The 25573-nt window shown below is 57.0% G+C and overlaps 1 protein-coding gene across 9 annotated transcripts in view; it reads left to right on the top strand.

Annotated features, from left to right (window-relative positions):
- The first annotated feature begins 11986 nt into the window (after positions 1 to 11986).
- Positions 11987 to 25573, top strand: part of ASPSCR1 (ASPSCR1 tether for SLC2A4, UBX domain containing) — a 33992-nt gene continuing 20405 nt past the window's right edge. For all 9 annotated transcript variants that reach the window (XM_064270490.1, XM_064270499.1, XM_064270497.1 and 6 more), the window contains exons 1-5: positions 11987 to 12116; positions 13243 to 13298; positions 16213 to 16327; positions 17483 to 17583; positions 25340 to 25397. In XM_064270490.1, the coding sequence (XP_064126560.1) occupies positions 12015 to 12116; positions 13243 to 13298; positions 16213 to 16327; positions 17483 to 17583; positions 25340 to 25397 (432 nt within the window). In that variant the 5' untranslated portion in view covers positions 11987 to 12014. The remainder of the gene's footprint in view (positions 12117 to 13242; positions 13299 to 16212; positions 16328 to 17482; positions 17584 to 25339; positions 25398 to 25573) is intronic.

The following is a 25573-nucleotide window of genomic DNA, read 5'->3' as shown; positions in this document are numbered from 1 at the left end:
GCCGCCCGGCTGGTGCGCCCGGCTCGGCTGCGCTTCCCCTCTGGCGCTGGCGCGGAGCCGCCCGGGACTTTTATCCAGCAGGGCCCCCGGGATCAAAGCGGCGGCGGACACAGGGCTCCGCGCCGAGGGGCCGGCAGCAGCGGCGCCAGGGCCTCTGGAGGAGCGGACAGGTGCGGCGCGAGCCCCGGCGCCCTCGGCCACCCGCGGGAGGGACCGGGCGCCCTGGCTGGCGCCGTGGGGGAGTTTCCCTGGCCCGCTCCGGGATGGGCAGATTCTGGGGCGGCTTCGGAGGATAGAGGGACGCCGCCGCTTACCGAGGTCGGCGGGCCGTGGGGTTGCGTCCTGGGCCGGCCCTGCGTGCGACCCCCAAGAACTTCGTGGTGTGGCCGTCGCTGGGGGTGGGGGAGGGGTGGGGAGCGAAGAAGCTGCTGGCTTGGTCTCCGCTTGATGACCTCCGCAGAACGTAGCGCTTTCTAACCCCATCGCCTGGCCTTTGAGCGCCTCCTCTCCCCACCCTGAGCTGGGGTCACTGGGGACAGAACGGCTTCCTCCTCAGAAATCCACGTGGGCAACTGTTTGCTCTGGAAGCTTCCTACCGGGTCCTGGGGGGTACAGGGGGTAGAAAGCAAAACATTTATTCACCCTTTGCCGGTGAGGTGCCCTACCCCTACCTGGACCTTTCCTCATTTATCTTCTCTTTTATGAGTATGGGGTGGGCAGCGGTCCTTGCACCTATTGCAGAGACAGGAAAGAGGCCTCGCCTTTGGGGCAGGGAGTAGGGGGGACAGGGGTTTTTGGAGCCTCTCCTAATTCAGGTGGTCAGGAGGCTGCTTCCCTACAAGTGGCTCTGCCTGCACCTGTGGTACCTCCTGGGGCGGGGAGACTGGCAGATGGGTGGCTGGAAGTGTGGGGTGATGGCAGCAGTGAGGAACTCTCTGATCTGCTCTGTCTCCTGCCAGAGTTGCACTGGACCACCCTTCTCGCTGTCCTGGACCATCCTTGCCATCGTGGGCCACCTCTCCTGCCAGGCCCCAGGCTGAATGAGCCAGAAGGAGGAGATCTCAACACCACCCTCCTCCTATACACCAGGCCGCTCCAGCCAGGCCCTGGCAGGACCAGGGAGAGACGAAGCAGCTCTAAGGGTGTCCCAGTAAGGACTTGAGGGGTGAAGGCACTTTAACATATACAGCAAAGCCTAACAACAGATTAGGTGCCTGGAGTCTGCCTGGGCTGGGATCCTCAGCCAAGGTGGAGGGAGGCTGTAACCCCAAATCTTCACAATAGGCCCTGTCCTTCTGGCCAGTGGTCGTGAGACTCAGAGACACCAACAGAGCTGGGGTTGGTGCCTAGCTGCTGTCCCTTCATTGGTAGTCAGCTCAAAACCTTGCTTGGGACTGGCCAGAGACAATAGCTTCCAGCACAGTCCGGTTTCCTGGTGTGCCCCTCACAGTCTTGGCCCCTGCGTGAAAGCTGACTGCCTGTACAGGATGTTTTAGGCAGATTTCACATTGGGTGAGAACTGCCCCAAGTGCCTTCTGCCTTCCAAACCAGTTGCCATCAAGTCATTTCCTGCGCATGGTGACCCCACGTGTGTTAAAGTAGAAGTGTGCTCTGTAAGGTTTCAATGGCTTATTTTTTTGGAAGCAGATTGCCAGGCCTTTCTTCTGAGGTGCCTCTCGGTGGACTCAAATCTCCAACCTTTCCGTCAGCAACTAAGTGCGTTCCCTGTTGACACCACCCAGGGACTCTGTGCTCTAAGAGCTTGCTGTCCTGAGTCCCGAGTAAGTGAACACTACTCCCCACTACATGGCACAGCTGTGTGGGGTTCTGCTTCCTGCCATCTGGCTTTGAGCCACATCCTGGCTGGCGATCTTGGGCCAGGCCATTGACCTCTCCAGTGCCTCCGTTTCCTCTTGTTTCAAGTGGGGCAGTGACCGTAGTCCCATTAGCAGGCCATTGCACTGATCACAGGAACTGATGTGTGAAAGTGCTCAGCACGGGGCACAGCAAAGGGCAGCGCGGTTGCCAGCGGAATTTCAGAACAGCAGTCCCACACACAGTTCCAGGGCTCACTGTAAGGCATTTAACCTGCACACTGAACCAAAAGGAGTTTGTGTTTTGGTTTATTCAACATCAATAACACAAGCAAAACAGGGCTGGACCCTCCTTTCCCAGAACTTCCCTGCCCTTCGGGGTTCTACCTCCCCCACTCTCCTCTCCTGCAAAACCCCACCCACTGGGCAGATGAGGCCGCAGCCCTGTGCTAGGGGACAGGGCCCCGGGGCTCCTTGGCTGCTCTCACTAGCATCCTACTCTTGACCCAGACAGGCTGGCTCTGCCCTCTGCTCCCCCATGACCCTCCTGACCTCTGGGGCCAGCTCCACCATCTGCACTGGAGGTGCAGAGCCCCCACCGAGGGATTTCAGCTCCCAAGATCTGGTAGGATTTCCAAGGAGGGTGGGCACAAGGTGCTGGGGGGATGCCAGAGATCAGACTGCTCAAAGCTACTCCCTCTGGCCGTCCTAAGAGTGGCTTTGAGCTGGCCAACAATGGAGGTCCGGACAGCAGATGTGGACTTCGGAATGAGCAGAGCTGGGTGCAGATCTCAGCTCTGTTAACTTTAGGGCTCCAGGCCCTTGGATTCAGGCTGCCAGCGCTGAGGTCAGCGGGCCTCTGCAGCTCTGATGTGTGGTAAAGGTGTACCTGGGCTCAACTTCAATGGGTAAGACTGATCAGGGACGGCAGGCTGGGGACAGGCCACCCGGTGGTGGGGGACAGTGAGGCCAAGTGAATGGAGTGCTCTTGCCATTGTATGCACTGGGCATGGCTTGTGATGGTCCTGCTCTGGAAGCCTCCTGTGATGTGGGGGTTTAGGGGGTTTAGTGCCCCATCTCTTCGTTAGACAAATGTCTGCTGAACTTGTCCATCAGGGGGTGTGGCCATGGCTGGATGCCTGCTCTCTGTGTGAGGGTCCTCGCTCTGCCTCTCACTGGGCTGTGCTGGGTCTCCCAGCTTCAGGCTCCTGCTCTATAAAATGGGCACAAGAACAGTCCCTGCCTCACAGGGTCATTGGGAGCATCAGACGAGGCAGCACGGACAGAGGGCTGCGCTTGGCATGGCACACAGTGAGCTTGTGGTGAGCAACACGCTGAGATTACTCTGGGCATGGTGGATGCCAACAACCCTTGTGAACCCAGGTGGGCTGCTGCCCTGGGTACCAGGTGCTGAATAGGTGCCAGTGACCCCCTAGGGGACCCAGGTGGGCCAAGTTCCCAGGTACTAGGTGCTAAGGTGTCAACGATTCCTCAGGAACCTGGGTGGACTGCTGCCTCAAGTACCTGGTGTTGAGGTAAGTGCTGGTGATCCCTCGAGGATCCAGGTGGGCCGAGGTTCCAGGTACCAGGTGCTGAGATAGGGACTGGTGATCCTTCAGGGACTCAGGTGGGCCGAGGTCCCAGGTACCAGGTGCTGAGACAGGGACTGGTGATCCTTCAGGGACTCAGGTGGGCCGAGGTCCCAGGTACCAGGTGCTGAGACAGGGACTGGTGATCCCTCAGGGACTCAGGTGGGCCGAGGTCCCAGGTACCAGGTGCTAAGATAGGGACTGGTGATCCCTCAGGGACTCAGGTGGGCCAAGGTCCCAGGTACCAGGTGCTAAGATAGGGATTGGTGATCCCTCAGGGACTCAGGTGGGCTGGGGTCCCAGGCACAAGGAGGCTGGCAGAATCTCTGGGAGGGCAGAGACACAGGCTGGGGACAAGGGGCAGGATCAGCATTCCATTGCCCTGCTGCACTGGTCCTTGGGAGCCCCCGCCACAGACATAGGCACCACAGATGCTGGACTAGGGGCGCCTCCCCAACTGAGCTCAGATCACGTGCCAAGCCTAGCTGCAAGGGAGCCGGGGAAACCAAGAGCCTAGAAGGGGGTTGCCCCCCTAGCAGGGGCATTCCAGATGCGGGATGAGGGTCCAGGGGCCAGTCCACAGGCCCCCCCGCCCCGGGGAGGAAATGCGCCTGCTTCTCTGGGAAAAAAACTCAGAGAGGGAGAGTTTCAGAAACTAGAGTTAGGGTCTGTGCTGGGGCAAGTTCCTGCCTGGTTAGTGATGCTGAGGGAGAGGGAGGAGGGCATAGTGGACAGGGGGTCAGTGGCCCTCAGAACGCTGACCTGACTAGAGCCTTTGCTGGACATGGTTGCTTCGTGCTACTGGCCACTTTCCCTCCAGGGCCCCTGAGGGCCCGCAGTCCAGGGCTTCCCAGCATGGGCTGTTCTGCCTCCAGCTGCTACCTGCTGTCTGGGGCCCAGCTGCTGCCGGCTGGCCTCGGCTGCCCACCCCACACAGCCACCTGGACATCCTTGCGTCCTGACTGCTAACCTCTGAGGCCCAAGTGGGCAGGAAGCAAGACAACCACCGCTCTCTCCCAGCGGCTTTTTCCGAGGTGGGGCTCTCCACCCTAGACCTGAGAGGTCAACCCCAGTTCTCACGGGGAGCCTCAAGGCTAGAGGATGCAATCACAGTCTGGGCTCCCAAAGCCCCCTCCCAGTCCCCCATGTCAGAAGGAACCCCTTCCATCCCAGGGACCTTATGAGCAAAACTCTTGTGAGGAGTGTACCAGGGCAGGAAGAGCTGGGCGAGGCCACGGTCATTGCGGGACCCAGCCTGTAGAGGTAGATGGGGAGCAGGGCCACCAGGCCAGCCCACTGCTCCAAGGAGAGCTGCCCTCCCTGACCCCAGCTCTGGCTCCCGGGAACCAGGTGGCCCTTTGCAGGCCTGGTGTGGGCAGCCTCGGGAACCCTGGTGGAAAGGACCACAGCCCCACCCTAGGACTCCAAGCACATGGGGGTCGGAACCCCTTCACCCAGGAGTGAGGGGCCCCAAGCCAAAGGGGGCTGAGTCCTGGATGTTCCCCAAGCCTCCTCCAGTGGTGGGCAGAGGACCACCTGGGTTTCTCTGATCCCAGCCTCAGACCCCACTGGTCATTAGGCAGAGTGCCCACGCCTGGCACCCCTGGCGCTGCACTCCTCATGTGGCCTTGCCCAGCAGTGGATTCGGGAGCAGGACACTTTTGGATGTGGCCTTTGGCCGGCCTCAGCTAATGGGCTCACCCAAGTGTCAGCATTCACCAAATGGCCACATTCTAAGCTGAGGGGGGAGGGGTGTGGGATGGAGGGGTCAGGGGTGCCCCAATGTGCCCACCGGGTCCGAGGACCTTCACACTGTGAGGGGGGCTATTAGTGAGGGCCCCACACCCAGCTCCTCTGAAGTCCTAAGGAGCTGCAGGGCACTGGCCGCTGCTGCCCGGCTGGTCCCCATCCCTCACAGCCTGCAGGGCCCCACGCTCCCACTGCCACCAGGGCTTTGGGCCAGGCAGGGCCAGCGGCCATGTGACCTGCCCCTGCCCCTCCGCCCTGTGATCCGTGGCCTGGGGGAGGCGAGGCGGCACAAACTCTCAGATCTGCCACCGGCAGCCTCTCCGTGACAGCGACTTCAAAGGGGCCGTGGGGCGAGGGGGCGGGAGGCCTCTCTTAAAGGGCCAAGCCACCTCTAATTCAAAGCAGAGCCTGGGACAGCTGTCTGGCAGCCGCCTGGGGGGCGGGGGTGGCAGCCGCGGGGCAAAGGGGCCGCATGACTCCGGCTGCTTCCTTGACCCCTTAGATGTGGTGGGTGGGTGTGACGGCAGAACCAGGACTGCTGTGAGTTCCTCATACTATCTCACTTCCCTCCCAGCCCTTCACCTGGGCAGCCTGGGCTCAGGCCCAGGGGAAACTGAGGCTGGGCACCATGGGTAGGGGGGCAACTTGAAAGCCAGATTCATTTAACGGAATAAAGGATGTGATTGCGCCTACACACCTGCATTCTACATGTGATGCTTACCTGCTCCAGGTGTCTGTACCTCAGTGAGGCCAGGGGCAAACCAGACACGTGCTGCCGGGGTAGGGGTCCCTGATGTCATGCATTAGTTTGCCAAGAGTCTGTTGACTGTGTGCTGTGTGCTGAGAATTGTCCCAGGCTCAGGGATGTAAGATTAGACAGATGGACTTGACGGGGCTTGTCTCTTGGGGTAGGGGGAAGCGTCAGGAGAGAAGAGGGGAAGGGTGAATTAGCCAGAGGATGCCGGTGAGGGAGGGCCCTGAGGAGGTGAAGTGAGGCAGAGTCCCCGAGTGACAGGAGCTGAGGAAAATCATTCAGGACAGAGGCTGGGTGTAGTGCAAGGTGGCGGCACTCGAGGCCCGGGCTGGTGCTGGGAGGCCCAGCAGCATGGCAGCCAGGAAGAGCAGTGTCATCCAGGCCTCTGGGGGCCAGCCAGGAGCCTGCTTTCTATTGCGGTGGGAAGTGACTGTATAATCGACACTATAGATAATCCCCAGAAGGATCTGTGTCGGAAAACTTGGGGCAAGAACAGGTTAAATTAAAGATGGACTTGGCTGGATTGAGACCCTGGGGCAGGATCTGTGGGTCCTCCATCACCACTTCCTTCCCTAACGAGAGCATCCTTTCCCCATAAGACAGGTAAGTGGAGTGTCGGTCCCCAGGCCACCTGGTGCCTCTAATCCCTAACATGTGATCTGTGGTCCTGTTCAAACAACCCGAACTCACCCATCCACAGACTGGGACGTCATTTCTTTGGAAAATAAACTTTGGTTCCGTTGTCAACACCCAGGAGAATAACCCCCTGAAGGGCATGGTGTGTCCCTCTCAATTTCAGCTGTCACCACTACTTGTTTCCGGGCTTTTCCAACACCCTTATCAGAAGCCCAGCGTCCTGGGTCCCTCTCCTTCCCGCCTGCCCTGGGAAATCACTAAGAAACTTTGGTCTCTACACACTTGGCTGTGATGAATCTTATTTCTAATTGAACTTTCATTGAGGTGATCGTAGATGCACATGCAGTCCAGTCGTAGGAACTAACAGGAAGGGGTCCCTCTTATGCTCCACCCATTTGCCCCCAGGGGTAACACCTTGCAGAGCTGTAGTAGGAAGCTTTACCACCTGTTTAGACAAGTGCCTTCTCTACCGCAGTCGAGACACAGAAGGTCCATCCGCAGGGTCCCTCCTGCTACCCTTTTCTAGCCACGACCCTTCCCCACCCCCACCCCCCACACTTCATCTCTACCCCCTGGCGACCCCTAATCTGTCCTCCATTTCTAAAATTTTGCCATTTCAAGAATATGATGAAAATGGAATCATACAGCATGTGACATTTTAAGTCTGTCGTTTTTCCACTCAGCGTAAGTCTCTGAAGATCCACCCAAGGTTTTGCGTCTCTCAGTACTTCTTCCTTTTCATCGCTGAGTAGTATTCTGTGATGTGGACGTACCAGTCTGTTTAACCATTCAGCCGGTGAAGGACATCTGGATTGTTTTCAGTTTTGGACTATTACCAATAAAGTGGCTGTGAACCTTTGTGTACATATTTGTCATTTTTTAAGATAGCAAACTGGGTCTGGAGCCATTGAGGCTGGAAGAATGCTGGAAACTATTGCCCTGAGATAATCTTTAAATCTTAAACCTGAAACCAAAAATATCCCCTGAAGTCTTCTTTAAACAAACAATGGTTTAGCTTAACTAGAAAAGAATGTCTGCCTGGAGCTTTGAACTCTTTCAAGATCTATCCATCTAGGAACAAACTGACAACAGCAACCTGAAAGGTTAGATAGGAAGCTTAAGGGGCCAAGAGTTTATGTTAATAGGGGAAGAAAATTCAGAAAAGGAGGGTTAGAATGGTTGCACAACTCAAAGAATGTAGTCATTGTCACTTAATTGTACATGTAGAAATTGTTGAATTGGTATATATTCTGCTTTGTATGTTCTCAACAACAAAAAATGTAAAAAATAATAAAATCGGAAAAAAAAACAAAAAAACATAGGAGCTGCAGAGAGAGCCTCCCTTCAGGCCCTGCTCTGAGCAGCCCAGAGCTGGGGAGGGGGCCCTCCCAGTGGTGACCTTGGACCCCAGGATCGCAGCCACGGCCTCCATGTGATCATGTCCTGGAATCTGGGCAGCTCAAGGCTGGTCCCTGACAAAGGTGCCAGGCCCCAGTGAGAAGCTGAGAGAGCACAGAAGGCCCACTCTTAACAAACCAGAACCTCATGGCTGACCTGCAGCCTCAATGAGCAGATGAAGCTCCTTCCTGCTGGGGGATTTCAAGCCACCTGAAATTTTGGCTCTGGCCCAAAATCAACCCCTGCCCAAGGGAGAGCCATTTCTGGGCCTTTCTCTGTGTCCTGGGGCTTTTCAAAGGCTGCTGCAGGTGCAGCCCCAAGGCCCCTCATCCCCTCACATATCTCTGTGGTTTGTTCTTATCACAAGCTGGGGCTTCTCAGGGGATATCTGGGTTGTTTCTACCTGGCGTTCTCCAAGTCATGCTCGGCCAGGCCGCTGAGGCGGGGATGGGCCTGGCTGAGAGCCGATGCTCCCTGACCGAGCCCATCCTCAGGGGCCGATTAACCAGTAAGGAAGAGTTTACTTGTGTTTACTTACTAACCTGTAGTGCACATTTCACAAGGGTTTCACTACATCTTTGATCAGTAAGTAAGGACAAGAAAGCCCGTGTGTACCTTGCTTATTGGGTACTCTGGCACACCCACCAGGGAGGCATGTGGACCGAAGGTGGCAGCTGCAGGGGAAGGTGTGTTTGGGGAGGAGTCACGGGCCCATTCCTCCCTTTTCGGCCTGTGCCAGGCTCTGCGTGCTGGGAGGTGGTGCACCAAGGGGCCAGGGCCCTGTCCCAGGGAGGAGTCCCCTGGCCTATGTGTGCTGGACACAAAGGGCGATCTTGGTGGAGATAAGGCTCCAAGGGACCCTGAAGGGTGATGTGGTGACATGCCAGGCGGGGCTACTTGGGTAGCAAGGGGACCTGGCTACCACATCTGGTGGGCCAGAGCCTGGTGCTTGACACCCAAGACCGTGTGGGGCCTTAATGGACTGCAGGGCAGGGTTGGGAGAGACTAACCAGGCAGTGGCACCCAGAAATGCCCCCAAGGGTGCCTCCTCTGAAGCTCTGCCGTGCACTGGGTGCCACTGGACAGTCACACCCACTGAGCAGGTCTGAAATGACAGGACCAGGAGTAGCAAGGAAAGGACAGCTTCTCAGCAGCTGATGGGTTTGGTAGAGTCCCCCAAAGTTCATGACCACCAGGAGCCTCAGAAAGTGACCTTGTTTGGAAACAGGGTATTTGCAGATGTCATTAGTTAAGATAAGCCCATACTGGAGAAGGTGGGTCCTGATCAAATATGACTGGCGTCCTTATAAGAGGAGAAGAGGACACGCAGAGACACAGAAGTCAGAGAGTGGAGTAACATGCCACAAGCCGAGGAGCACCAGAAGCTGGGAGAAACAAGGAAGGGTCCACTCATGGAGCCTCTAGAGGGAGTGCAGCCCTGCCCACCTCCTGGATTTGGACTTCAGGCTTTCAAAACTCTGAGACAATAAATTTCTGTTGTTCCAAGCCATTCCATAGGTGGTGCTTTGTTACAGTAGTCCTGTGTAACTTGTACATGTGGTAATGGCGGGCTTCACCAGATGAACTCCTGAGCTACCGCACCCCCCCCCCCCGCCCAGTACCTGAAATCCTGTGATTCTCCCAGGACCACAGGGGCAGGGTAGACTGATGGTGACCTGCTGACGTTTGCGGTGGGGGAGAATCAAGAGCTGAAGAGAATGCTGTGCCCCTTAAATAAGGTCACCTGACATCCCAGAGAGCGTGTGGATGGGTGGAACCACAAGCCCCCTAAGCTGAGAGCGCCTCAGGCTCCATGTTTCCCTGAGGCTTCCTGGTTTTCTCAAACGTAGGAGTGAGTGTCTGTGGTTGTAAGTTTATAGGTGTGTGTGTGTGTGCATGTATATGTTGAACAGAGTTGTGACGGCTCCCATGGAGTGTGGTGACATGGGGAGGGTGGCCAGTTGGAACCTAGATTCCTTCAGCGGAATTAGGAACATGATTTCTCTTGCATATCTGTGTTCAACCTGAGATGCTTACCTGTATGGCCTAATAATGGCACACAGAGTTGAAGGTGAACAAGAGGGTTGCAGATGAGCAAGGCCCAGGGCTCTGGGGAGACAGACGGGCAGGCAGACACATCCACAGTGCGTGATGAGCCCAAGGCTGAGCTGGGAGAGGACAGGGGCCTGGGGCCAGGGGAATTACAAAAAAAAAAATCCAAACCCACTACTGTCGATTCCGACTCACAGTGACCCTACAGAACAGAGTAGAACTGCCCCATAGTTTCCAAGGAGCACCTGGTGGATCTGAACTGCTGACCTTTTGGTTAGCAGCCCTAGTAGTTAACCACTACACCACCAGCGTTTCCAGGGGCCAGGGGAATTTTTTTTTTTTTTAGGTGAGCTCGTGGGGAAGCAGCTTGTGCAAGTGTTGGAGATGGAAGCCACCAGGTACTGCAGGCTGCAAACGGTTCCTTGTGGTGGACCACGTGGTGCACGCCCCTGAGGTGGCCTGCTGAGGTGGAGGGAAGGGTGTGGGCAGATTCACCAAGGCCAGAGCAGGGAGGTGCACTGCTGGAGGCAGCCAGAGGGAGGGGAGGACCCAGGCCTCTGTTCTTTCCTTGTTCAACCACTAATCTGCCAGGTAAACAAATGCCCTGCCGTTGCTGAGGCTGAAGGCTTATGCTAGGGGATCATGGGGTGCAGGTGTGTGGCGTGCGTCTTTGGGGAGCTGGTATCTAACAGGGTGAGGGCAGAGCAAAGGGAGAACCGGGCATAGCCGGACCAGGCAGGAAGGAGATGTGGAGCAGGAGAGGTGTCCCAGGAGGGGGGTGCATAGGACCTGGGATGCCTCCTGGGGGTGATGGCTTCGTGAGAAGTGGGTGAGGAGTCCAAGGGGGAGGGGACGATGATGTCAGCATGCCAGCCATGTGCCAGCTGAGGTCCTGGCGCTGGGATGTCCCTGGCCGCACATCTGGGGGCCAGATGGGGGATGAGTGCAGGGATGCGAAGGAGGGGAGCATTTGGGAGTCCAAGAGCCTCGTGGGTGTCCTCCACCCGGCACAATCTATGAGAAGTGACCAGGATTGGAAAGGTGGAGGCACAGACAGAAGGGTGGTCATGTGGGAAGGAGTTTTGGGTACAAGGGTGCCTCAGGGAGCATTTGCTGATGGAGCCATCTCCCTCAGGAGGCAGAAGGGGAGGAGGGAGAAGAGGGAGGACCTTTCTTCTGGGGAGAGGGGAGTGGGCCGCAGGGGCAAAGGATCACCAGGGAAAAGCCTGTAGAGGGGAGTGCAGAGGGCCCCGGGCTGTAGGTGAGCCCGGGAGAAGAAGGCACCCGCCCGCAAGCAGGAAGGGGTGGGGGAGGGGAACGGCCGAGGTCCTCGGGATGCCAGCGACTGTTCTGGGTGCTTCTGCCCCCATGCGGTCACTGCCAGGTGGACCCTTGGCTGCCACCCCAGGGCTGGCAGAAGATGGCGCTAAGCTGAGAGTGACCAGTGGTTCCACGCATGAGGCCTGACCCAGGCCCCCTAAGGCGGCTGCAGACAGGTGGTGGGCACAGGGAGGGCACGGGGCGACCACTAGGGGCAGTGGGCCTGGACCGGGGCCCCAGGTGCTGAAGTGGATGACACTGGGGAGGGCAGAAACTCAAGGAGAAGGAGGGATGGAGGTGGCGACTGAAGGGGGTGGTGGACGCAAGCCGGGTGCCGGGATGGGGGGCGCTCCGGGAGCCAGGGGCTAGGTCCGGACAGCCTCGTGCTTGGGGCACCGCGTGACGCTGGGTGGTGCAGGGCTGCGGCCACACGCGGACAGCACGGCGGGAGGCGCGCCCGTTGCGGAGTGACCGCGGTTCCCAGCTAGAAGCTGCAGCTGCGCTGCTCGGAGGGCGGGCAGGGCGACGCACTTAGAGGCCGACGCAACGCACTTAGAGGCCGATGCAGAGGCCACGGGCGGGGCGCCGGGACGGGGGTGGGGCCTCCGCCGGCCGGAAGCGCGCGCGCCCCGCCCCTCGGACGCGCGTCCGCTGGCGCCGAGACAACAGTTGGACCCGAGCGGCGGGTCACGTGAGCGGAAGATGGCGGCCCCGGCAGGCAGCGGGGGCTCCGCGGTGTCGGTGCTGGCCCCAAACGGGCGGCGCCACACGGTGAAGGTGACGCCGAGCACCGTGCTGCTGCAGGTGCGCCGCGGGCCGGGGCGGACAGGTGGCCGGGCCGCGGGGCGCTGGGCGGAGGAAGCCGACTCCGGGCCAGCCCCTTGCGGTTGGCCCCGGAGGACCGCGGGGGCGGAGCCTCGAGCTTCGGGGGCGGGGCTTTTGGGCGGGGCTGCAATGTCCAATGGGCGGCCTCCTGGAGCTGCGGGCCCGCCCACTGCCGCCGCCTGGGGCTTCTGCGGAGGGTACTTTCGGGTCGTGCCGGGGGCGGTACCCTAGGGCTAGTGGGCTGGCGCCGGGCTGAGGGTGGTGGGAGGGCAGCATCTCTTGTCGTCCCCTCCAAGTACCCCGTTCTTGGCGAGGCCCAGCTTCCGAGGGCCCCAAGAAGAGTGCAGCCCCAGGCACCTGTCCCCATCTGAGGGCGACCATCTGGCGTCTGAGCCCCGTCTCCCCCCGCGGCTAGATGGATTGGCGTTTGTGCTTGGAAACGATTTTTGATGAGTCATTTTTGCACTTTTACCTAGATTAGATGAATTTAAAACTATTTATCTGTCTTCAAACAGCCTTGGGGGCGCAGTGGTTAAGAGATCGGCTGCTAACCAAAAGGTCGGCAGCTGGAATCCACCAGCTGCTCTTTCGAAATCCTATGGGGTCGTTCTAGTCTGTCCTGTAGGGTTGCTATGAGTCGGAACCTACTCGATGGCAGTAGGTTTGTCTGTCCCTGCTGTGTAGGGGACAGACACCCAATGACACAGTCTGAGGCCCACAGGCCAGGGTGGTGATGGGAGACGTGCGAGAGGTTGAAGAACCCGTGTGTGAAAGCAGCTCAGGCAGGGGCTCCCCAGGGGCTGTGAAGGAGCCTGGCACACATTGAAGCTGGCTCAGATGTGGAAGGGGCGGGGGCATTGTGTGAGGCCAGGACCCCAGCTACAAAGTTTGGGCTTTATTTTTTGTGCAGGGGTATTGTGGAGTTTGGGGAGGGGATTCCCGAGTGTGTGTCCTGGCAGAGCTGGGCGTGATTTCAGAGCCACAGTGAGGAAGGGGGTAGAGTGAATGGCCTCTGTAGGGGAGCAGCCAAGGGACTGTGAGTGGGCAGTCCCTCGGTGGCCTTGTACCGGGTTCTGTGCCTCACTGTCTTCTCCTCTCACTTTAGGTCCTGGAAGATACGTGCCGGCGACAGGACTTCAACCCCTGTGACTACGACCTGAAGTGAGTCTGTCCCACTGCTCAGCCACTGGGTCTAGGCGCTCAGCTGGGCTGCCTGGGCTCTTGGGAGAAACGTGGTTGTGGTGCCAGCTATTCTGTTAATCCTCTTTCTTTATCCTGTTTACTGAGCAGCTACTACGTGCTGGCATGATGCCAGGCCCAGGGAGCCAGTGGTAAAGGGGGGAGGCTTGGCCTTGACCCTCCCAGAGGGTGTAGGGTACAGGGCACAGATGCAGAGCATGCTCACACACAGACGGCGTTTACAGGTCACAGAGACCTGAGCCAGAGTGCTATGGGTGTGTGAGTGCATGTGTGAGTGAATGTATGTTTGTCTCCACGAGTCAAGTGTGAGCGTGTGTGAATGTATTTGAGTGAGCATGTCTGTATGTGTTTGTATGTGGACGTGTGAGTGTGTGTTTGATTGTACATGTTTGTATTTGAGTGAGTGTGAGGGTGTATGAGTGGGTATGTGTTTGTACGTAAGTCTGAGTGAGTGTGTGATTGTATATGTTTGTGCTTGGAACACGTTTGTGTGTGAGCATATATGCCTGTACTTGAAGTGTACATGTGTGATTGTATACGTTGAAATGTGTGGGTGGCTATGAGAGATAGGGCTTTAGATTACCTTTTCTGAGGAGGGGGCATTTAGGCTGTGACTGAGCCCAGGGTTCCAGGACCAGAGAGGAGAGAGGCCTGTGTGGCTGGGCAGAGTGTGTGAAGGCTGTGGGAGGCCAGCAAGGAGTTTGGATTTTAGCCTGAATACTGTGTCTTAGTGCCTCTGTTTGCTTATGCTTCTGGGGGGCTGGGCAGAAAGCTAGCTGGTCATGCAGAAGGGGCCGTCAGCAGGCTGTCTGCCCCTGGAGTTACATGCAGTTTTCCAAAGAAAGGGGCTTCCCCACTCTCACATTAATGGGATGGGGTTCACACCCATGTGTCGAGTTGCCCACTGTGAAGCCTCTGGGGACGGTTTCTAGGTGGAAGTGTCCAGGAGGCATCCCATTCTTCCTGCCTCCTGTCCCAAGCCCTAGAGCCTCCCTCAGCCAGTTTCGCCCCAGAGGATGCTGGAGTCTGGAACTGTGCCTGTATAGGGCCGAGTGTCTTCCCTGTGGTGGCTGTGACAGGGTATGCCATCCATTGGCGGGGTCCCCGTCAGAAACGTCTTGGTCAGGTCTCTTGCAACACTGATTTTTGTTGAGTCTTCCTTTCATCCACCAACTGTGGGATTTGTCTGGAAGATGCCACTGCTGTAGGGCAGGCCGTCGAGCATGTGTGTGACACATCCTTGTCCCCTGCCCTTGGCTCTCTGTGGATCTGCTGTCCCCGTCTTGCTGCCATGGCAGCTTCCAGACTCACTTTTGTAGCCCATTTCTCAGTTCTTCCGAATCCCCTCAAAACCTGTTTGTGATTCAGGAAATCATGAATTGTTTCCAATAGTCTCTTGGCCTCCACACTGTCAGCTGACCCGTTTGTATATATTTGGATTTCACACACATTCTCTCTGTCTCTTTGTAGTTTTTCCCTAAAGTTTTATTAAAAATGGAGTGCAGAGTTTGGCTTTTGTGTGGCATGAGCAAGTTTTCGTTTGTTCTTCCTGTGGTTCAGCCTGCTCACTATCTGTCTCCCTCAGAACTGAGACAACCCAGCAGCAGGTTTTCTCAGATGCCAGTGACCCCTGGGGTCGACAGCAGTAGGCCTTGTTCTTGTAGGGCTCGGGGCGGGGGGCGGGGCACAGCGTCAGGGGGGCCCTGGGGGTTGTGCGATCAAGAGGGGTGTGGAGCCGGGGGGCCCCGGAGGGGCTCAAAGTCAGAGGGGCCTGGGGTCAGGAGGTGTGAGGCCAGCCACTGGCCGGTCCCCTCTCTGCACGCTGTGAAGGGTCCATGGAGCGAGGCAGCACCTGGGTCTCCTTGTCCCGCCACCTCACTCTCCCTGCATATTTTTCAGGAGTGGGGTTGCTTCCTTGTTCATCATGGCCAAAGTGTGAGCTTAGCTGGACCTCAGGCACCTTCTCTTAGCCTGGCTCAGCCTGGGCGTGGCCATGGTTGGCCCTTCTCATCAGAGCTTCTGGTTTACAAAGCAGGGCTAAGGGTGGCCAGTGGTGCAGGTCTGACCCCAGAGCCATCTCTCTTCACACCCCCAGTTGCTTCTGAGAAACCCCGTGCCCTTGGGCCCAGGGGCCTTTGAGTCCTTTGTCGGCGGGAGCCACGCTGGCCTTGTCGTCTGTGGCCAGGCCCTCTGTCCTTCTCAGTAAATGTGTGCAAGGTGGGGTGAGGAGATGGTAAGCTGCTCCAGAGCTAGAAAAATAGCAGGAATATCAGTTCAGTCCCTCAGCTCTGGTTGCTGTGAGTGCCAGGCCTGACCCTCAGGACTTTGGGCCAGGTTTTCCTCTGGAACCTCTGCTTCCTGATGCTTGTTTTTGAAGTTGTGGCCCCACCTTGGGGACAGCAGGAAGCTGGCGTGATGGGGAGGTGCTCATTTTGGCTGGGGGCCAGCAGTGCAGGTGAGCATGGCAGCTGGGTCTGCTCTGGGATGCAGCTTTGGGCCCTGGAGATGGAGCATTGTTATTCCAGAACATTCGAGGCAGAGCCAGGCTTGGCCCCCTCGGTTGTTTTTTTCGAGTCTGTCCTGGGCCTGGGCCTGGGCGGGGTTCTGAGGCTGAGGCTTCTGTGTTGTCCTGTGCTGGGGCTGAGCTTCCCTTTCCTTCTGGATGACCTGCCTGGCCTGGAACTTGCATGTTGTCCCTGCAGGTCTCAGGTGGGAACTCCCTGTTGCTGCAGCCCTGGAGGACCAGAGTAGGGTCTGTGAGGCAGAAGCGAGTGCCCGCCACCTGGCACCATTCCCGGAGGGTTGTGCCAGCCTGGACGGGCAGTGCTAGGCATTGTGGGTGGCCGTGGCCAACGTGCTGTGGTCTGGTTTGCAGGTTTCAGAGGAGCGTGCTTGACCTTTCCCTCCAGTGGAGGTTCTCCAACCTGCCCAACAACGCCAAGCTCGAGATGGTGCCTGCTTCCCGTAGCCGAGAGGGCCCTGAGAACACGGTAGTTGGGCCTCCAGGGGTAGCAGCAGTGCCTGGTGGGGTGTTGGGGCTGTTTGGACCATGGTGGGGGTAGTTCATCAGGGTCAGTGGGTGGGGCACTGTGCCCTGGGGTCATAAAGGCTGGAGCTGGCCGGCCTGAGTCAGCCCCAGGCTCGGTAACAAGCCGGGGTCTCGGTTGGTGTTGTCTCACTTGGCTCCATACATGTCACAGGATGAGGTTGGTTTATGGAAGCTGAACGTTGGCAGACTGATACTGTGCGGAGTCCCTAGGTGGAGGTAGCAGTGAACATGCTCAGCAGCTAACTGAAAGGATGGAGGTTTGACTCCACCCAGAGGTGCCTTGGAAGAGAGGCTTGGTCATCTACTTCTGAAAAATTAGCCAGTGAAAATTCTACAGAGCACAGTTGTACTCTGACATGCACACCTGCGCACCACCCACGTGCATACGTGCACATATGCACACACGTGCACAACTTTGTGCATGTGTACATAAGTGTAGACATGCACACAGGAGTACGTCCACATGTACACACAGATAGTGCACACACAGGTACACGCACATGCATACACATCCATAGTGCATATACACGCATACGTGCACACGTGTACACCTGTACCGTGTACCTGTGCATATGTGTACGTGTGCACGTGTGCATAGTGCACACAACGCACCCGTGTACACACGTGTAGCGTGCGTACACGCGTGCGTACACCTGTGTTGTGTACATGTAGATGTACACACGTGTACACATGCATGAACACATGAGTAGTGGACACGGGGACACGTGCATAGTGCGCGTACATGTATACGCACGCACATGTACGTCTGTACGGTGCACATGCGTGTGGACGTATGAGTATGCGTTTACTCATACGTATACAGGGTACACGTGTCATGTACACGCACAAGTACGCGTATGCATAGCGAGCCCCCACATACACATATGTACACGTATGGTTTGCAGAGCGTGCAGAGTGGCACCTGCTTATCTCCGCAAGCCAGTCTCAGGGTGCTCATAAACTTCTGGGAGGCCTGGAGGGGCGGGTGGCCTCCCACCTGTGTCTGAGAACCGGACTGCCAACTTGGTGCGCCCCCGGACTCGGGCCTGGCTGCTGGCTTCCTTCTTGGTGACGTGCCTCCTGCTTGCCCCTGCAGGTTCGCATTGCACTGCACCTGGACGATGGCGCCCGGCTGCAGGACACCTTCTGTGCAGGCCGGACGCTCTGGGAGCTCCTCAGCCACTTCCCACGGACCAGGTGAGCAGTGGGCGCCTTCGACTGGACGCTGCCTGATCAGGCCACTTAGAGCCAGATACTGAGCTCTGTGCTGGCCGAGCTGAGCCTTCTGGTGCTTTGCGGTTTTCCATGGAGGGGAGAGAGGTGGGGGACGCTGTCACCAGCTGCGCCTAGCAGCCCCCTTTCCCACGGAGGCTCCCAGGCACTTGGGATGTGCTCAGTTCTCCGGTGCAGACTCAGGTGGCCTCTGAGGAGCCCTCGAGCAGCAGGGGATCGAGGGCTGGTGCCCTCCCCCTACTTGCCTGTCCCTGGGAGGAGCTGGGTACTCTGGGGTCCTGGGGTGGAACAGCCCTGGCCACGCAGTGATCTCAGCCTGAAAACCCGTAGGGTGTAAAATGCACTTGTAATGAGAATCCTTTGTCTTTAAAGAAACCTCAGTGATGGTCCATGTGTGTCCTCTCTGGTCGGGCATGAGTGGTGTAGGTGATCCTGAGTGGGTCGGAGGGGCAGCGCTTCTGCTTCTGGCGTTCTGTCGTGGGGTGAGCATCTCTGACCCCTGTGAAGTTGTCAGCTAGCAGATGGGGGGACTCCTGCTGTGTGGGCAAGTTCCTCGTGAGCAGCATGGTGCCCTGACAGTGAGCAGGGCCCAGTACCCACTCCAGCTGCCCATAAGGGAGACGCAGCTTCCCTGGGCATGCACATGGCCCCAGCAAGCAGGCACCATGGGGGAAGATGAGCCTGCTCTGGGCTGGTGGGAACCCTCAGGCCACCTGGCCCTGCCCCAGTCGGCCGTCTAAGTGGCCTGCTTTTTCTGAGTAGAGCGCCTGCCTGTTTCCTTTGAGCAGCATTCATACCGTCACTTGGCAGTGCTTTCTGTCTTTTGTGGCATGCTGGCTCGTGTCTCCATGCTGTCCTTTGCACAAGGAGCTGGGGCCAGTGCCTTGGGACTCACAAGCTGAGCCCCTGGCGGCCCCTCCCCAGCTCTGAGGAGCCTGGGCCCAGGTGCCAGGACCACCCCTCCTGCTCCCTCTGCCGTGCAGAGAGGCGCATCCATGGTGCTTGCTCTGAGGTGTTACGGGGCCTGATGGCTCTGATGCTTCTGCAGGCTACCTTCCGTGGTGTGTTCTTGATGGGAAGTGGCTAGGGGTGTCAGGTGGCACTTGTGGAGGGCTCGAGGGCAGGAGGGGCCAATGGAAGCTCTTTAGGAGCGACTAATGTCGTAAACCGTGTGAAAACATTCTTTAAAACTGGAGTGGAGAAGGACGACACGGCTCCTAAGTTTAGTGGTGACAGGAGGTGACCGGGCGAGCATGGTCAGGCCCAAGATCCTGAGAGCAGGGCCCCTGCCGCCACCGCGCCCCACACAGGGCTGGAGAACATCTGGGTGTCTGCATGCCGGTGTGCGTGTGTGCCTGTTCACGTGTGTGCTGGTGTGCGTGTGTGTGCACTTTAGGCTATAAATAGGATTGCTTTGAATAGCAATTTGTGCCCTGATCCTGTTTGCTTATGGGCATGTGGTGAGTACCTTGTAGAGCATTCTCAAAGTGTCATTTTTTTGGCTGGCTCGTCCCCCGTGTGGAGTGTGGCCTGATTCGTGATGAACACCAGGCAGTGGTGGTTTCTGCGTTGTTGTCATCAGGAGCAGAGCTCAAGTAGACCGTTTGGCAGGAGATCTTTCCAGGCCCACAGGAACTCCCTAGAATATGCCCCCAAGGAGAATTGCTGCCCCAAAGCAGCCTTACGGCCCCGACAGATCGAAGCTGTGTGTGTGGCTGGGCCCCCTGCACCACTTCCTCGGGTGGACGCAGCTGGGCTTTTCTATGGTGGTGGCTTGTCTGGGTGGGGTTGTGTGGTTGTGTGGATGACCCTGCCCTGGGCCCCAGCATTGGGAGCAGCATCGGACCCAGAACCACCACGTGGGCCCTGTGGCAATTCCAAATTTTCCTGTGACCACGTTGAAAAGGACAAAAGAGAGGTGGGATTAACTTTAGTAGCAGGCTTACCTTAACTCGGCGTATCCCAGATGTCACTGTCTGAGTGTGCGGTCAGTACTAGAAGCTCTTGCTGATACGGTCTCTGACTTGCTGCTCGGAATCTTTGGGTCTGGTATGTTTCACCCCCATCTCTCGTCTCCCTCTGGACTAGTCACAGGGCAAGCACACAGGAGCTGCTCTAGGCTGGTGCCGCCACTGGACAGCGCAGCTGCAGCGGGACTGACCACAGGATGGGGCTTGGGGCCACCTGGTTAGCACTTTGGTGTTTTCCCTGTAACCCGAGGGTCCCACCTTTCGAGTGCCAAAAGCCGCTCTGGTTTGAGGGGCTGGACCGGAAGGAAGCTTGTGCGTACCGGAGACACTTGGGGTGAGGATGCCGGTTCCCCCCTGGTTTGTCTCTCCAACACAGACTGCCTGGTGTTGCTCTCTGTCCAAAGTCACCTTGGCCACTGAAGCCAACTCTGCCCCAGGGAGGACTTTCCTGCTGGCAGACGCTGGCTGTGTTGTGGACCCCACCCTATGGGCCCAGGTCTGGTGCTGCTCAGGATCCCCCTGCCCAAACCTCCTGCCCCTACCCCTGATGCCTAGCCCATCTCAGCATCCCTCATCTTGCTGGCCTGGTACCCTCGGTGGGCCAAGTGGGTGGCTGTGCTCCGAGGCAGCCATCAGGCCTGGGACAGGCGGAGGAGGAGGGATCGGGAACCCTACTGGTTTTAGTTTTTTGTTGTTGATTTTGCACGTATCGACTCAACAATTTCTACACATATGGTCCGACGACATTGATGACCTTTTTCGAGTTGTGCAGCCATTCTCGCTCTCCTTTTCTAAATTGTTCTTTTCCCATTTACAGACTCTTTCGATAAATTCAAGTCTATGTTTTGTTCAGTTTTCCTTAACTTTTACCTGGTTTTTATGTCTGGTTGTGTGGTAAAATGTGCATAACAAAATTTACCATTTTAACCAGGTTGGAACATGTAATTTGGTGGCATCAAGCACACTCATTGAATCCCTGGGTGGTGTACATGGGTAACGTGGGTCCCAGGGCACCCTGCTTCTGGTGGGAACCAGCCTATGGTCACTCAGGCTGGTTTGTATGATTGGCCTGGAACCTTCCAGGTAGCCAGAGGTGAGTGCTGAGTCCTCCTGCTTGGAGATCCTCTGGGTGCCCGCGCCTCCCTTGGCATGTCTGGGGAGGCCGTTTAGGAGTCCTGGCCCCAGGCTCCACCGCCTGGACCTCAGGCACCCTGCAGCCCCAGCACTGTCTCCTCGTGGCCCCGGGATGAGGCCTTGTCTTAGCACTTGATGTTCCTTCTGTTGGTCTGTGTGGTTGGCTGGTGGTTCCAGTCCCGGTGTGATAGCTGCCAGGTTTTCCTTGGGACTCCCCATGTTTGCGCCGGCCATCTTGATCAGCACCAGTGATGGCACACACAGGCCTCAGAGGCCCGGAGGGCGGCCGCTGTGCCTGGACCCTGAGCTCTGGAGGGAGGAAGTGCATCTGAAGCCACACAGCAGCATGACTGCTTGGCTGGTCCTCAGGGTCAGGCCTAGTTGGTCCTTGCAGGGCCGGTGGCATCTAGTGGGCTCTGTGTGCCCCCTCTCCTGCACTTCCTGCTTGGAGAGCGGTGTTCTGTGGTCCTGGTGGGTCTCAGGTGCGGAGTCCTCAGGAGGGATTTGTGGGGAGGTGGGGTGGGGAGGAGAAAGCAGCACCATGGCGCTCACATGTGTGAGAGGTGGGGGAGGTGTCCTCAGCTGTCAGTGCTGCCAAGGGTCTGGAAGTGGTTGCAGCCACCCTCCCCTTGTGTGCCCAGCTCACACATGACATGTTTAGAGCCCCCCTGCTGGCCCAGGGCCTCATCTGACTGCTTGCCGGCTGGCTGAGGAGCCACACTTCAAAGACGGTGAGTGTTTGATGTGCCGGTGGCTGGCCATTTGTGATTTGTGTCATGCCTGGACATGATGTCCGGGGAGGGCTGGCCAGAGGAGGGGCCGTGGGGGGCATGGTGTACAGCTCCATGACCCAGGGCTCTTCCCAGCATGTCTGTTCACCTGCTGTCTCTTGTGTGGAAGAAAGTAGACTTTCTCTTCAGCCCTGGCTGGTCTGAGCGTCTTGTTTCCCAGAAGGCCCCCACCTCCTCTGAGGCTTCCTTAGCGCTTCCTGTTGGGGTTGGGCATGGATTCCTGGGGTACAGTCACAGGGGTCCGTTGGGCCAGTTCTTGTCTCCTGGAAGGAGGGCGGATGTGAGGACTCGCTGATGAGTGGATAACAGGAGAGTACCTTCAGGCTCTCGAGCACAGGGACAGTGTTTGGGGTGCATGCTGGGCCCTGAGTGCAGGGAGGGTGCTGGAGTACATCTCGGCCCCGAGCTCAGAGCGGGTATTTGGGGTACATGCCAGGACCTGAGCTCAGGATGGGTATTTGGGGTGCTTGCTGGGCCCCGAGCTCAGGGAGGATGTTTGGGGTGCATGCTGGGCTCCTAGGGTAGGGAGGGTGTCTAGGGTGTGTGCTGGGCCCCTAATGCAGGGAGGATTTTGGGGTGCACCCTGGGCCTGGAGTGCAGGGAGGAGGGTGCCAGTGTGAGTGGAATTCACACTCTCTGGGGAGCCAGGCAGTATAGTCCTTGGAGGGATGGTCTCATGATGCTGGAACCTTCTGGGAACAGGCTTCATTGCAGTAAAGTGGGGGAGGGGGTGTGTCTGTGTGGAGCCCCAGCCTCTTCTTTTGGGTCAGCCCCGGACACCAGTATCCTTCCAACCTGGGGTCTGTGCTGTTGGGTTCTCAGGGGCTTAGGTCGTTTGGCGCTGCTATTTTTTTAAGTTATGGTGAAATACAAACAACATGCAGCTTAGCTCTGTGTTTAAGTGCACAGTTCAGTACATTCTCAGTGTTGTGCAACCATCGCCACTAATTCCAGAACGTTTTCATTTTACCCAAGAGGAACCTCGTGCCCGTTAGCAAACACTCATCAGTATCCCCAGCAAACCACACCCCCCACACCCTAGGCAACCCCTTTTGCCTTTATAGATTTACATGTTCTATTTTTTGGGGGGTAGGCGTTTCATACACAGGCAGTCCTCAGGTCAGGAACATCTGACTTACATGTAGCCTGTGGTTACAAACCAACTCCGTAAAGCTTACTGTGTTAGAAATTCAAGGTACGTGTAGCAGTTCTTAATAACAAACAGGCACTACTTTGCTGCACGAATTGAAACGTTACTGCTTTGTTATTACGTTAAAGACGTTGGAGCGTATCTGTGTCTTTTTTAGTTTGTTAATGCGTGGAAAGGTCAACTGCATACTGTACGCTAAGACAAGTGTTCGACCAAATGACATCGGATGTGAACTGTAGCTAACTATTCCCACTTACGTACAAATTCAACTTAAAGACATACTGAGGAATGGACCTTATTCGTAATCCGGGGATTGCCTGTAAGTGGCTCATACAACATGTGGCTTTTTGTGTCTGGCTTTTTTCACTTAACATAGTGTCTCTGAGGGTTATCCGTGTCGCGGTATGTACAGCACCTCGTTCTTCTTTATAGCTGAGTGATATTCCACTGTATGGATGGGTTATGTTGTATTTGCTTGGCATCTGTTGATGGGCATCTTATGGCATGTATCAGCATTTCATTCGTTTTTATGGCTGAGTGATATACCATTAGGAAACCCTGGTGGCGTAGTGGTTAAGTGCTACAGCTGCTAACCAAAAGGTCGTCAGTTCGCTTCTTGGATACTCTATGGGGCAGTTCTACTCTGTCCTGTAGGGTCGCTATGAGTCGGAATTGACTCGACGGCACTAGGTTCGGTTTTTCGGTTTGATACCCATTGTGTGGATGGACCACGTTGTGTTTGTCCATCATCAGTTGATGGATGCTGTGATGGTTGAGGTTGTGTGTCAACTTGGCTGGGCCATGAATCTCAGTGGTTTGGCAGTTATGTAATGGTGTATTCATCCTGCATGATGTGATCTGATGTGATCAGCCAGTCAGTTGTAAGGGGAGTTTCTTGCGGGGTGTGGCCTGTATCCAATATATATATATGGATGATCTGGTAAAGCTCGCTTTGTCACTCTGGATTCTGCATCTGGCTTGTCATCATCTGACCTCCAGTTCTTGGAGCTTGAGCCAGCAGCCCACTGTCTTCCCTGCTGATCTTGGATTCATCAGCCTCCTAAGCCTGGGAGCTAGCAGCCTGCTATCTGACCTGCCAATCTTGGGTTCATCAGCTCCTGCAGCTACGTGAGTCAGGAGGAGCATCCAGCCTGACACCTGACGCACAGCCTTGGGACTTGCCAGCCTCTACAACTGTGTGAGCCATTTCGTTGAGATAAATTTTTGTATATATGCAGTCCTGGTGGTCTTTTTTTCTATGGGAATATGTGTGGTTAACTGGTTTTGCTTCTCTAGAGAAGGCAGCCTACAACAGGTGTCTTCAGGTCCGTATCAGTACTTCCTTCCTTTGTACGGCTATGTGGTGTTCAACTGGAAGGAGTATAGCCAGAATGCTCCTTGGAAGTGAGGATGACAAGACTTCATCACGCTTAACTTGGGGCATGTTATCAGGAGGGACCAGTTTCTGGAGAAAGACATCATGCTTGGTGAAGTGGAGGGTCAGCAAAAAAGAGAAAGACCCTCAACAAGATGGATTGACACAGTGGCTGCAACAATGGGCTCAAACAGCAATGATTGTGAGGATGGTGCAGGACTGGGCAGTGTTTTGTTCTATTGTATGTGGGCTCGCTGTCAGTTGAAGCCGACTCGATGGCACCTAATAGTAACAACAACTGTGTTCAACTGTGTGGATGGTCCGCGTTGTGTGTGTCCATCTTTGGCTAATGGGCGCTTCCTGAGCTCATGTTGATTCTGTCTCAAGTCACAGTTCACTGGCCTGGAGCCATTGCTGGTTGTCCTGATGCTTCTGGCGCCCTTGCCCTGCAGCTTTGCCTTTGTGTTGCTCATTTCTATGGGGTCTGCCTTTGGCTGTGGCATTTAGTTCTGGAAGGACTCTTGCTGCTTTCACCAGGGTGTGAGCTCGGATCAGGGCTGTGGCCAGTGCCTGTCTGAGCCTGAAGCTCAGGGAACACTCATCCCATGGCAGCCGCTCCCACCCAGTGAGCACCTGCCGTGAGCTTCCCGTTGCGTGCTTGTGACTCCCAGCTGGGCCAGGTTCGGGCCCTCCCTTACCAGTGCCTCCTGGGACCCGCTCTTGCTCTTCAGGGTCTGATTGATGAGGGGGCATGGGATGGCCCAGAGACACAGCGGCTGAGCCAGTGTGGACACAATGCTGGTGACTGCTTTACAAACAGGGCTGTTCCTGCTATGTCCTGTCCTGGGGCCCCCGTGACTTCAGGGCAGGGGGGTGATCGGGGTTGGGCTTGGAGCCCCTGAACTTGCTGCATCCCCCAGGGTGGACCCAGGAGCTTTGGGACAGCACCCTCCTTGGGCAGGTCATAGGTGAAAGCTCTTGTGGCAGGTCCGGGACTGTTACCTTGCTGAGCTCAGCCCCCGACAGCAGCTCCTGTGGTGGCCAGAGCCACTGTGGCTGTCTGTTCTGGGGCTGCGTCCTGGCTCTGCCCCTTCATGGCCGCTCTGAGGGCCTCACCTCTCCCCCTAGTGGTGCTAGACTCAGGCGGGGACCCCTGGGTCCATTGGTTCCTGCCCCTGCAGTGGTTGTGGGGTCACAGGGGTGGCCCTGGGTGGGCTCTCCCAGGGGGCAGGGTGGCAGGGGCTACAGTTTCCTGCATGGAACCAGCGGCCAGTGTGATGTTCCTTGTCTCTCCTTCCAGGGAGTGCTTGGAGCAGCTGGGCGAGGTGACCCCTGTCTGCGTGTACATGAGGGATGAGGTAGGTGAGCGCCTGCCCGGCCCCCTACCCACCTCCTTCCACCCTGGAAAACCTACTCTCCCCAGACCTGCCTTGCAGCGGTGGCTGGGGGCTTGGCTCCTGAAAGCACGGTGTGTTTCATGGAAAAAAACGCCCAAGCCGCCTCACTGGAGCGCCGCACCCCAACCTCCCTCAAC

The sequence above is a fragment of the Loxodonta africana genome, chromosome 18 (assembly GCF_030014295.1).
Source record: "Loxodonta africana isolate mLoxAfr1 chromosome 18, mLoxAfr1.hap2, whole genome shotgun sequence".
In the NCBI taxonomy this organism is placed as follows: Eukaryota; Metazoa; Chordata; class Mammalia; order Proboscidea; family Elephantidae; genus Loxodonta; species Loxodonta africana.
Note: the sequence above shows the minus strand (reverse complement) of the source record. Positions and strands in the feature narration are given on the sequence as shown.